This window comes from Dama dama, chromosome 14 (assembly GCF_033118175.1).
Source record: "Dama dama isolate Ldn47 chromosome 14, ASM3311817v1, whole genome shotgun sequence".
Classification (NCBI taxonomy): domain Eukaryota; kingdom Metazoa; phylum Chordata; class Mammalia; order Artiodactyla; family Cervidae; genus Dama; species Dama dama.
In genome coordinates, this window is record NC_083694.1 from 39654527 (window position 1) to 39668154 (window position 13628).

A 13628-nucleotide genomic window follows, 5' to 3' on the forward strand; every position below is an offset into this window, starting at 1 on the left:
TATAGTTCATGAGAGAGAATTACTAGCTACTTCTGCCCTAAGCATCTTGTACTCTTCCTTCTCTTCATCTCCTAATCGTTTTCTCCTCTCTCCAAGCAGTACTGTGCCCGCTTCTGAGCATCTCAGATCCCTTGCCTGCTTCAGGAAGTTTCTGTCTGACTGCCTGTCCCATGGGAAGCCCTGCTTTAGTATACTTATTCTCTACTCACTTTACTTCTTTGAAAATCCTGATGATCTTGGTTTTAAGGTCAAGTGGGTTCCCAACAATCAAAGGACCCTAGTACATTAGAAAATAGTGAGTTAGAGAATTATGCTTACTTTACCCTGACTGGTTCAAGAGAATGGTTCTTTTTGGGAAAGAAAAATTACTTCCTGAAGGTCAAAATTATTTGGCGTCTCCTAAGACTAAAGATATTTTTTTCCCTCTATGTATATAAGTTTGCTCAAGTAGAAAGTAGGAGTGTTGCTTTGCAGAATATTTTGAAGCCAGGCAGTGGCCCTGGCCCCTGTGGGGGTCAGGGGGGTAGACCAGAGTCTGACCTCGTCAAGCTCCTGCTGCCCTTTTTCTCCCTTGATTTTCTGTCTTCGGCTTCCTGCTCCTCCCTGGGTTTCCCTGAAGACTGCAGCATACCCAGAGTCTCTTTCTCATGGCTCACTCTCACTTTTCACTTAAAACTTCACCATGCCCTCAGTGGTAATAGTAATCATTTTAAAAGGAACACAATTTAAAAGAGTTTATTGTAGAAGGAAGAAAAAAACTGAACATTGAAAACAAACTACAGTATTTTATTTTTACAGAGCAAAATGCTTATTTATATGCAGCATGAATTATTTATTAACCATGGTGCCATTTACCTTCCTGTTTCAGCCATTTTTTTATAGATGAGATAAAAGAGGAAGCTTTTTGATCCCTTTTCTCACAAAGTAAATAAAAACAGATGTATCTGTATTGACTGAGAAAATTTTAAGTCAGTTTTGTGCGAGTGTCCACAGGGACTTATCTTCCCCTCCAGTTGAGCTCCTGCCACCACTGGGCTTACTCCGTGCCTCTCAGTGCTGCGCCTGATCGAGGCTGAGCAGGGGAGGTGCTCAGAGACCAGTGCAGGGCCCAGAACCCTGGAGCCTCCTCCGTTCAATTCCAGCTTAGGTCCATTCACCTCCAGCCAAACAGTTTTTGTCTTTAAAAAAAAAAAAAGTGTGTAGACCGAAGGTAATTTCATTGGGTTTAAAAATGGAAGCCCCTCGCTCCCACCACCCACTTCACTCCTTTCTCTAACACCCAAGAAAGTCAAAGTAATACAGTTCATTTTCTGCCCTCACATCGCCTCGGCCTCAGGGAAAATGGCTAAAATGAACTCACAATTATTTTTCCTCCACAGAAAAATTGTGTGGAAAAAAGAAGCTGCTGCTATGTCAGGACAGGCAGGGAACCCCCTCAGGCCAGCCCCCTGAGAAGTGTGTGTCTGGACCTGTTGCGTTTAAATACTTCCTCCCACTATCTTTAACATCCTCAGCACAGAGTCTTGTCCTCCTAAGAAACTCTCCCTCTCCTTGAAGATGATAGGCCACTTCCCATCCCTCCCCTTTCTAGACTCCCTCCCTCTCCTCCTCTGCCCTTTTCCCAGCCTCCGGTTCCTCCAGTCCTCCTCCAGAACAGTCCCGTTTTTATGGCTGGAAGTCTTCCGGGCGGATTTTCATCTCCACTCGTTTGAGGGAGTAGCTGGAGCCGTGCCAGCCGTACCAGGTGATGCCATCCAGGTGCTTGTTGTGCTCCCCAAGGCGGTAGTAGACGCCATTGAGGTTGGAGTCTGTGCAGCAGTTGTACCAGTATCCACCTGCGACGGGAAACAGTCAGTGCTCCAGTGTCCTCAGAGACCACTGACACCCTGGGCAGCAGGGATGTCCTGAAGCCATTAGGGTCAGTGTCACAAAGGAGTACAAAGCCAGAAAACTGACTGTGCAGCTGAAAATCCACTCTTTCTCCTCCAGCAGGACTGTGGCCCTGCCTCTGAACTCCCACCGCCAGACCCGGACTCTCACCTTTGCGGAGCTGGGCGCACTTATCCAAGCAGTTGTCATTGTCCTTGTCCTTGGTGCTGAAGGCTGTGTTGTTGTGATAGATGAGGGCGTCATTCCCCACGTCGCCACTGTAGTTCCCCAGGAAGAGGCGGTAGCTGTTGAGTTCGTTGCCCAGAACAAAGTGGCTGTACTCGGCGTAGCGCGTATTGCCCTCCCAGTCCTGTCAGGGGAGGCAGAGCCTTAGAAAAACTGGCAGGGCCTCCTGTCATACCACCCTGCCCCTCTTCTCTCTCTCCAGCTACAGCCATCCGTCTTCTCACTGCAGGGAACGTAGCAAGACTTTACTTGTCTGTCTCTGGTTTAACACACTAACCTGGGAATCAGACAGCAAGAGTCCTAGATCAGACTTCCCTCCTAAGTCCCCATACGGCTTGATTAGTCTCTCTTTCTCTTCCCCTTCATTCTCTCTTCCTCTGTCTGTGAAGTGTAGACCTGAGTTTTGCTGTATCCTACTCTGAGGTGTTATAAGAGTAACTTGAGAATATAGTGACGCTTCAGGGCCTTTAAGGAAGATCACCAACTGACACCAATAAGGTTTGCTTGCAGAGGTCCTGATACCCCAGGCCAGGGCAGGGACCAGTGTTTGAGCCCAGCTGACTGTTGGATTCCTCTGCTCTGGCCTGAGTCTGGCCTCTCCTGTACCTGCAGCCTCACTTCTGTGAAAAATACAGGGGTTAAAAAAAAACCTATTCTTCCTCAACTGTACTGCAACCTGCAGGAAAACCACCATAGTAAGTATCCCAGCTGACGGTGAAAAGGAGTAGGAATGACACCCCCGGAGCTGTGCGGAGTTGGGCGTGGCAGCCCTGATCCAGTCCTGGGGACCGCGCCTCGTGCTCACCTGCATCTCCACGCGCAGCCGAGTGGGCCGCCTGGAGAGCCGGTGGATGTGGTCATTCCCCAGCCAGAAGTCCCCACGAATGCTGCCAAAGCCCTGCTTGTACTGCTTCCAGTCCCGGTAGAAGGAGACGAGGCCACTCTTCCGTCTCTGAATGATGGTCCAGCCGCCACCTGAAGTCTCCATGTCACAGAACACCTGGAACGGAGGGGACGCCCTGGTCAGGACCCGCCAAGACAGGCAGCATGAGCCTGAGCATGGCTTCTCACCTTCTCTTGCCCCCAGTTGATGGCCATATGCCATTCCACAGCCAGTGGCTCACTAGGTAGTAATTCTCGCCAGTATTGGCAAGCTGGGCAGGCTGGCGGTTTGCTGAGAAAGATCAAAATTGAGGATGAGAGCAAGTGCATGTAGAGTTTGAAGGGAAAGCATCCAGATCCTCTGACATGCTCCCTACATGTTCTCTGTTTTCTCCTCTAAAGAGCAACTGCCCTGGGCCGTGGCAAGACTTCGCAGCACGTAGGTTGTGGTGAGAACGTGATCTGAGCACATCAGAAGGATTAGTGTTGGTAGTGATGTGAAGGAGCCAAACAGATGCCTGGACTTTTTCCCCCTGTAAATGGAGTGTTTAGATCGCTGTCTAGTATTTGGTGTGCTTGCATCCCTGTCTTGAGCTTCCCGCTCTTTAGACTGACTAGCCCTGCTGTCCCCAGCCTTTGAGTGGGTGGAAAAGAGATGACAGAACCCAGGCAGTGGGCTGCGATGACCTCACCTCCAGCTCAGGGCTGCCCAGGAAGTCGTCGGGAGGAAGCTTATATACTCCAGAGATGCGGTAGTTCTTCTGGTAGAGGGATGAGCAGTCGTAGATGGCATCTGCAGGAGTGAGCCACAGGGTGAGCGTCCAGGCCCAGGTTCCAGGGCTGGCCGCACCCCTGCTACATCTACACTGAAAGTTTAAAAGGGAGACTTCCTTCTACCACAAAATTCATAGGAGTGTTCATTCCTGCGCAGCATCCAGACTTGGGAGACATGGATATCAGAAGGTCTGGAATAGGCGTGCGTTGGCTTCACTGGTGATAGGGCTGAGAGGTAGGGAAGCCCTTCACCTGAGTTGCACAACAGTACAAACAGGCTTAAGGTTTGTGCTGAAGTAAATTATCCTGCTGTGATTCTAGGACATGAATTCTGGGGTCGTTACAATGCGTGAGGGCCACTAACAGATGCTACTGTTTAATGGATTCAACTTCTGGGACAGCAAACCTCTATTCCCAGATAAGTCGTGAGGATCTCGGAGGGTTTGGTTTTATTGTTTCTCTTTTGTTTTGTTGTTTTTCAGAGGTAATGACTACTGCTTACCAGGTCCCTTATTAGCAGAGATTTATAATTTTATCTTCTCCACCTTAATCCAACACTGCTCGATAAATGAAAATGCAGACAGTCTAAGGAACCCCTGCAGGCCTTCCCCTGGCACTGTTATTAAAACAAGGAAATGAGAGCTTTGGGCAGGCTGGCTTTCTCTCTGGGGTTGATTTTAATGTTTCCTCAATTGCCCTGGGGGCTAGTGCCTTACGATGGATTGTGTCTCCTGTTCTGAATATCATAGAGCACTGTGGAAGGGACAGCCTCTCCAGATAGGATCAGAAAGCAGAAACCCTTGCCTGGCCAGGAGATGCTCCCTGCCTCTCTCTCTGGGCGTTCTTTTCTTGGTGATCACTGCACTCAGCCTTCGAGAAGAGGACACGGTTGGCAGATGGTGACTCTTCCACTGTGGGAATTGTTTGAGGCAGAGTGCTTTGCAGAGGGGAAATGGGAAACCCTTGTCTTCACCATCAGAGTTCTTCACTTCCTGTTACTGCTCTCTCTGAGACTAACTCCTTACAGAGTGTAAAGGTGCCCCCACACCTGCTAGTAGAGAAGGGAAGTAAGGAATGAGGGCCTGGGCAGTAGGAGGATGAGGCCTGGCAATGGAGCTGCACTTGACACCCAAGAAGCTCCTTGACCTGTTTGGAGGTGGTACAGGTCAGGTTCCTCTGCCTTCCCTGGCCACCTACGTATCTGTTTCATCTCCCAGACCCAAATCAGGACTCACTTGTCTGAAAAATGGCCTGAAAATACCTTTCTTATCCCAAGCTGAGGGTCAGGAAGTACATACTGAGAAAGTGATTTACACAAAATTTTTAGGCTTAATTTCCAGTTAAAACTTTTTCTTCATTTGAACTAAGGATTACCAGTGACTTACTCTGTTCTTGTGTCAGTAAGAAATGACATATCTATAGACTCTGCTCCTTGTAACTAATAATTTGCTGATATTTTCAGAAAACCAAATTTCTGTCTAAACAGTAAATTCACCTGGCCTGTCTGAGCCAAGCTAACTAGAAACCAAGAATTGTTTTGCAGAAGAAAAGAGTAGTAAACGTATCTTATTTTGGACCTACTGAAAAATGCGAATTTCAGCATTGCGTTTTCCTGTATGACTGGGGACAATTTTAAGATTGTGGGGAAGAAAAAAATAGAAATGCAGAGTTGAGGAACCTTGAGGAACCAGTCCTTTTTGAACACAAAGGACTCCTTAGATGCCCTGGGCAATGTCTGTGCACTTTAATTCTGAGCCAATGAGAAGAGTGAGATTGGCCAATAGGACAGCCAAGTTCCATTATTGCCCAGCCCACTAAAGCCCAGGAACCCGAGAAAACTGTTTTTGGTAAAACTTTGCTTCTAGAGATGTTATGATTTTGGTGTTCCTTCCTACTTCCTTGGGACCGAGGGGACAGCTGGTCAGCTCTGGGCAAGGAAATGGACTGATTGTCGATACATGAGCTCTGTTTCTAAGACTTGGCTGTGTGACTCTGGGCAGACCACCTGATCTCTCTGTGCTCCAGGATGTGCGATTCATACTTTCAATATGCCGAAACATTGCAGGAGTAAAGAGAGACCTGGGTAAATTTACAGCATCTTAGAAATCAAAACAAATACTTTGTAAGCCCTTGCAAAAGAGAAATCAGAGCCGGTGGCACGTACCCAAGAAACTAAATTCCACGAGAAACCCCAGGGAGCGTTCTGACCACATCACCTAGAAGCAAGGCTGCAGATGGGAGGCACTCAGCTGTGTGAGGGGGAGGTGGCGAGCAGCGTGAGGCTGCGTCCTCCTTACCTGCTGAGGTCTGGGTGACCGTCTGTGCTGCCTGCAGCTGCATGATGCCGATCTGGTTGTTCATCTCGGAGTACTTGCTCTCAGCCTCAGTGAGCCGTGTCTCCATGCTCTTGGCGCTGCTTTCCAGCTCCATCACCTGCATGACCACGCTGACCCAGTCCCTCTCCTGCTTCTTGCCCAGGTCGCTCAGCAGGCTGCTCAGGTTGGCGATCTGGGCCTGGAGTGCCTTTGCCTCCTCACAGCAGGTGGCCGCAGTGAGCTCTGCCGGGGTCTTGCGCTTAGGGGGCTTCTGTGGCCAAACTGGGTGGCTGACAAAGGCCACGAGGAAAATGCAGAGCCACGCCACGGCCGAGAGAGTCTTTTTCAGCATCTTTCGTGGGCCTGGGTGAGGAAGGCTCTCCTCGGGGGAACCTAGTTGTGCCTAGCTGAGGTGTACAAAGCTGCGGCAAATTAGAACCTAAGACTTTGGCTCGTGATGGACTTACCACTTTGCTGTTCTCTCCTTGCTCTTTCTTTGCCTTTCTCAAAACTCGCGTTTCCGAAAGTGCAGCTCAGTTGGGTAGCCCGTAGCTTTTCTTCCCAAGTCTGAATGCTCAACAAACTGAGCATCTTAAATATCGTTTGCTGCTGCACCTCCACCCCTACCGTGGCTGAGCATGGTGCTTTAGCCCCTCCCAGCTCATCTGGGAGGGTCAGGTGCCTGTTGGGTGAAGTCAGTGCAAACTTAGGCCAGCGGAGGGGAGGGGAGAGACAGGGGCGCGTCTTTCTTTCCCTGCCTGCACAGTCTCTGGGCCGAGACCAGAGGACTGAGTTCGTGTGTTTCCAGTTTTGCCTGTTAGATTGTGCCCCTGCCAGCCACTGGCTCAGCTCTATCAGTGAGCAGGGCAGGGTCAAAAGAATTTCCAGATTCCATTCTAAAGGTTACATAACCACGGGGTGAGCACAAGGTAGGCAAAGAGAGTGGGGATAAGACTCTCCAGTCACCCCGGGAGACCTATTAATGCAATCCATGCTGTTTATACACGGCTCTAGTCTAATTTGGCATCCTTCTGAGTGTGCTTTTAACAAGGCTGGTTATTCCTTTCTCTGATCAGCATTCAGTATTTTACAAAACCCTCTTTTGGCTAGGATCTAATGCCATCTCACATTTGAATATTTCTAACATAGAAAAAGCTTTAGAAATAGGAGGATAAAGTAAAGTTCTCAGGAAGTGAAAAAGGACTTTGTAGTTTGTACTCACAGGGTTTACCCAGTTGTCTGTCTTCTTACATACTTTCTCTTTCAATAAAGAGTGGGCCAGTGTTAGCCTCTTGTCACGTATGTGTCAGTGATGACAGTGGGGCAAAAACGCAGGGCATGATCCCTACAGGACTTGGTACCTACATGGGCATCCGCATGTCCATGGTCTTCAGGCAGAGCAAGAAACAGGCCCAGCCACAGCCCAGGTTCTAAACCTGGAAAGTATGTTAAAATGTAGAGAAAAGAATCCCCATGGCCTAATAATGCACGTCTAGAGTCTCATTTCCCTTTTCCTATGGAATATGGTTTGCAGATTCATTATATATGATCTATATCCCTGAAAATGGGGATATTATAATTTTTCATGTCCTGTATTTAAAGGAAATTCCTCCTTTGAAAACAAATGGGGGAAAAGACTGGGTTTTCAGCACATTTTAAATCTTTAAAATGAGCTTTTCACTAAGAATGTAAACAAAGGTCCCTCTCTGTGTACATGGTAACTGTCTTTGGAACATACGCTTATCATTTCCAGGTACATTTCCAAGTTCTTGTGTGTTCTGTGGCTATTCCATGTGGCCCCTTCACACACGAGCGTGAGGTCTGGCCTCAGGCCCTCCTTCCTGCCGTGATGCCCAGAGCCCTTTTCTAGTCAGGGCTTCTGCTTCTCAGAAAGTCATTTCTTTTCAGGCAGCTGGAGTTACCAGACACTTTTTTTTCCTCCCTGTAAATCAAAAAGCAGGAGTGGATCAGGTGGATCAGGGTTGGTTTGCTTACCTCCTGTCTTCTGTGCCTGCCTAGGAGTGAGGGTGCTGCTGGGGCCCTGTGGCAGTTGTCACTGCTCAAAAGGGCTTTTTCAGCACCGGCACCGTCAGCCCACCCCTGCCCTCTCTTGGTATATGTCTGGCTGTGGCAGCCTTAGCTCATGGTGTTCACTTCACCGTGGTGAACCTGGCCACAACCACCAGGTTCACCAGGGTCTGCTAAACTCCACTAGCATCTTCAAGATGATCTCCTACCCAGCAAACGACTCTGAGCTCAAACCATGTGTCACACACTCCTGTGCGGCATCACATGTGACCCTGCTGTCTTGGTAGAGAACATCCTGGAAAAAAGGTGCTTTGCGGCTTTCTGGCCAGCTTTCTGTTTATTCTTTCCAGTAGCCACTTCTCCTGCCCAAACAGAAAAATGTTATGAATAGATATTCATATCTGGCCAAAAAATGAATCAGTTCAGTTCATTCGCTCAGGCGTGTCCGTCTCCTTGTGACCCCATGGACCACAGCACGCAGGCCTCCCTGTCCATCTCTAGCTCCCGGAGTTTACTCAAACTTCTATCCATCGAGTTGGTGATGCCATCCAACTATCTCATCCTCTGTCGTTCCCTTCTCCTCTTGCCTTCAATCTTTCCCAGCATCACGGTCTTTTCCAAAGAGTCAGTTCTTTGTATCAGGTGTCCAAGGTATTGGAGTTTCAGCTTCAGCATCAGTCCTTCCAATGAATATTCAGGACTGATTTCCTTTAGGATGGACTGGTTGGATCTCCTTGCAGTCCAAGGGACTCTCAAGAGTCTCCTCCAACACCACAGTTGAAAAAGCATCAATTCTTCGGTGCTCAGCTTTCTTTATAGTCCAACTCTCACATCCATACATGACTACTGGAAAAACCATAGCTTTGACTAAGTGGACCTTTGTTGGCAAAGTAATGTCTCTGCTTTTTAATATGCTGTCTAGGTTGGTCATAACTTTTCTTCCAAGGAGCAAGTGTCTTAATTTCATGGCTGCAGTCACCATCTGCAGTGATTTTGGAGCCCAAGAAAATAAAGTTTTCCACTGTTTCCCCATCTATTTGCCATGAAGTGATGGGACCAGATTCCATGATCTTAGTTTTCTGAATGTTGAGTTTTAAGCCAACTGTTTTACTCTCCTTTTTCACTTTCATCAAGAGGCTCTTTAGTTCTTCTTCACTTTCTGCCATAAGGGTGGTGTCATCTGCATATCAAAGGTTATTGATATTTCTCCCGGCAGCCTTGATTCCCGCTTGTGCTTCATCCAGCCCAGCATTTCTCATGATGTACTCTGCTTATAAGTTAAATAAGCAGGGTGACAATGTACTCCTTTCCCAATTTGGAACCAGTCTGTTGTTCCATGTCCAGTTCTAACTCTTGCTTTCTGACCTGCATACAGCTTTCTCAAGAGGCAGGTCAGGTGGTCTGGTATCCCCATCTCTTTAAGAATTTTCCACAGTTTATTGTGGTCCACACAATCAAAGGCTTTGGCATAGTCAATAAAGCAGCCTGGCTTGGAGAATTTTGATCATTATTTTACTAGTGTGTGAGATGAGTGCAATTGTGCAGTAGTTTAAGCATTCTTTGGCATTGCCTTTTTTGGGGATTGAAATGAAAATGGACTTTTGCCAGTCCTGTGGCCACTGCTGAGTTTTCCAAATTTGCTGGCATATTGAGTGCAGCACTTTGACAGCATCATATTTTAGGATTTGAAATAGTTCAACTGGAATTCTATCACCTCCACTAGCTTTGTTGATAGTGATGCTTCCTAAGGCCCACTTGACTTTGCATTCCAGAATGTCTGGCTCTAGGTTGGTGATCACACCATTATGATTATCTGGGTTGTAAAGATCTTTTTGTATAGTTCTTCTGTGTATTCTTCTTAAGCACCTCTTCTTAATATCGTCTGCTTCTGTTAGGTCCATACCATTTCTGTCCTTTATTGTGCCCATCTTTGCAGGAAATGTTCCCTTGGTATCTCTAATTTTCTTGAAGAGATCTCTAGACTTTCCCATTCTATTGTTTTCCTCTATTTCTTTGCACTGGTCGCTGAGGGAGGCTTTTCTTATCTCTCCTTGCTGTTCTTTGGAACTCTGCATTCAGATGGGTATATTTTTCCTTTTCTCCTTTGCCTTTCGCTTCCCTTCTATTGACAGCTGTTTGTAAGCCCTCTTCAGACAACCATTTTGCCTTTTTGCATTTCTTTTTCTTGGGGATGGTCTTGATCCCTGCCTCCTGTACATTGCCACAAACCTCTGTCCATAGTTCTTCAGGCACTCTGAAGTCATTCATATTAGCAACCCATGAAGCAGTCCTTTCCAGGAAAGGTAGGAACTTTTAGCATGAGTACTCCTCTCTGACATCTCTTTTCTGGAAACTTATTTCTAACATAAGGCATAAGTTGGAGACAGAAGCTTTTTTTATTTGAAGATTTTCTTAAATTATCTAAACTGCCCAAATCTCAATCCCCCCTCCCCCCCTCCTTTGAGAAAAATAGCTAATTAGGCATATATCCCATGCCAGAAGATCTATTCTCCAAAACATCCACAACCCTAAATGTCCTAGATTCTGAATTTCTAAAAGAAGGAAAAATAAGTCCTTGTTTTGAGTACAGCTAAGCCAGTAGAGAAAACCAGAACAAATGTGGAAGACTAGAGTGGTTTTTCCTTCTCTGAGAGGCTTTTAATCCTTTCTTTGCCCTTTGGTGAACAGAGTGGCCATAAGAAATGGAAATTAATTAAGAAAATATGGAAACCTGGGTTGGACACTGTACAGTTTTCCTCTTCTCCATTTTTCTGGTGGTGAAAGAGGGTCAGCTTGGTGCTCCTGGGAAAGATGTTTATGAAAATAAAGCTTGTGGATATTTCCCTGGCAGTCCAGTGGTTAAGACTCTGTGCTCCAAATGTCAGGGGCTTGGGTTTAATCCCTGGTCAGAGAACTAAGATCCTGCATGCCACAGGTTACAGCCAAAAAACCAACCAACCAACCAACCAACCAGTCAATCAATCTTACATTCTTGGCTGTGCTACCTTGGGATGGCACCAAGGACTGGAGGTATCTGAGCAGCCTGGGGAGTCCAGAGCTCAGAAGGGCCTAGAGGTGGTCTTTCCTTCTACCCCAGTGTGGACTTCCTATCTCATTTTCTTGAAAATGTTCCTATTGGAGAGACTCCTTGTTTTTCAGTGTACTCCTGCCCCAGCCTGCTCTTACACCGTGCTTCCTAACTGGTGAGGGAGGGGCAGCTGCCCTCAGTGCCAGACTCTCAGTTTGTTGAATGAATTCATCTCAGAAGAACCTGCCTTGTTCTTAGTTGAATTGTGTGCTCATGGTCATGTTTTACTTCTGAAGTCTTCTATGAGCCACAGCTGCCTTTCTACATGTGGCCATTTAATCCTGACCTATCTACCACTTAGTCCTATTTCTTTCTCAGACCAAAGCCCAGGTGCATCACAGAAGGTATGGCCACCTCTTCCCTAAGCCTCCTAGTTTGCCTCTCATACCTAGAGTGTGGGCTTCCCAGGTGGCACAGTGATAAAGCATCTGCCTGCCGATGCAGGAGACACAGGAGACGTGGGTTTGATCCCTGGGTTGGAAAGATCTCCTAGAGAAGGGAATGGCTACCCATTCAAATATTCTTGCCTGGAAAATCCCGTGGACAGAGGAGCCTGGCAGGCTATAGTCCATGGAGTCTCAAAGAGTCGGACATGACTGGGCTTACACACATGCACCCCAAGAGTGGACCCTGGACTTATCAGAAACCATTTCTTTCAGACTTCCTCTTAAGAGTCTACCATGTAATTATAGCACTTAGCAAAAAAAGTCTGTCTCTGACCCCTTTTAGGAATTTGAAGCTTCACGTGTCTCACAGGCTAGTTGGAGAGACAGATGGCTGAACTACAGGGCTGTTTGACAGGCTGGAGTCGGGGACACAGCAGAGGGGGAATGCCCAACCCAGATGAGGTTCTGGAAGGCCTGATACCCAGAGTTTGTGGTGTTTTTGTTTTTATTTTTGTTTTGTTTTTTAAGGAAGAGGTAGCCAGAGTTTGGAGAGAACATCCTGAGGCAAAGTGCAGCTATATGAAAAGCCTGGGCTTACACAACCTAAGTAGTCAAGAGTGGCCTGGGGGGCGAGAAGGAAGAGGAGTGGTGGCCAGAATGAAAGCTGGAGGAGTGGAGGGGCACTGGGCCCCTGGGCCCTTGTATTCCGGAGACGGGGGCTGTGGGAGAAAGCCGGGAAGCTTTTACTTCTTGCTTTGTTTTCTCGAGTCTCACCAGGACAGTGGCTCTTTGTAGTTGCCAAACAAGATTTTTAACTGGAAGTTGGTGGCTTAGAACATTGGAATTTCTTAACATTATAATTCATTCATATTAAATGCCCAGAAGGGCTCATCTGGCTTGAGGATTAAGGAAGCAGTATCTGAAGGGCTTCTAAGTCTTAGGTCTAGAATCAGATAAATCTGGGTTCTAATCCCTCTCATCACTTGATAGTTATATGACCCTGGGGCAAATTAACCTCTGAGTTGACCACTCCATGAAATGGGATAAAAATTATAACTACTCCTGACTTCCCTGATGGTCCAGTGGTTAGGACTCCATGCTTCCACTGCAAGGGGACCAGGTTCAGTCTCTGGTTGGGAAACTAGGATCCTTCATGCCATGCAGTGTGGCCCCCCAAAAAATGTTAGTTTAAAAAAATTATAACTACTTTGTTTTGCAGGGTTTTTGTGAAGACTAAGTTAAATATAGCGAAAGATTAAAAATAGCTGAGGCAGTTTTGAAAAAGAAAAATAAATTTGGAGGCATTACAGAACTAGGGTTCAAGATTTATCTTAAAGCTGCAGCCAGTGACTAGGTCAGTGTGGTATTGGCACAGGGTAAACGACCAGATGAATGGAGCAGACGTGAATGTCCCGCAACAGAGCCACACATTTGTCAACTCTTGGTTTATGACAGAAGAGTGAGCTTTGCTGGGTCGATTCCATAGCCTCGTGGGGGATAAAGGCTCTTGGCCCTCACCCCATTCCACACCCAAAACCTCAAGTTCTGGAGATTTACATTCTAAATGTGAAAACAGGAGCGCTTCCAGAAGATAACATAGGATATTATCTTCAGCATTTGGGGGATAAGCAAAGATTTCTTAAAGAAGATTTGAAAAACATTAACCATAAAGGAAAACTTTATCACATGTAATACAAGGAGTCATCTCTTTTCACCAAAAACCATCATGAAGAGAGTGTAAAGGTAATGAGGTATTTCCTGTACATTCCTCTGTGTGTACTATATCCAGGGTATATATAGAACTCTTGTCAAACAAACAGACAAAAGGTAGCCAGTTAAAAAATGGGCGCAAGATGTGAACAGTACTTATTTCACAAAAGATTATATCCAAAAAGCCAGTCAACACATGAAAAACTGCTCAAGCTAATTCGTCGTTAGGGAAGCTCAAATTTAAAACTATAAGATGCAACTTACATACCAGCCCAAATGGCTGAAATGGGAAACACTGAATCCCAAGTGTTGAGAAACATGTGGAGTGTC

At 46.6% G+C, this 13628-nt stretch overlaps 2 protein-coding genes across 2 annotated transcripts in view; one reads left to right on the forward strand and one right to left on the reverse strand.

Moving 5' to 3' along the window:
* The window catches only part of MTOR (mechanistic target of rapamycin kinase), a 121456-nt gene that overhangs the window by 52047 nt on the left and 55781 nt on the right, over positions 1-13628 (forward strand). The window lies entirely within an intron of this gene.
* On the reverse strand, positions 104-6666 carry ANGPTL7 (angiopoietin like 7). Its single transcript, XM_061161226.1, has 5 exons — positions 6069-6666; positions 3690-3790; positions 2921-3115; positions 2041-2239; positions 104-1835 (listed from the first exon to the last, which is right to left on the reverse strand). Exons 1-5 carry the CDS (start codon positions 6436-6438, stop codon positions 1666-1668), a joined length of 1035 nt encoding a protein of 344 aa, XP_061017209.1. The 5' UTR covers positions 6439-6666; the 3' UTR covers positions 104-1665.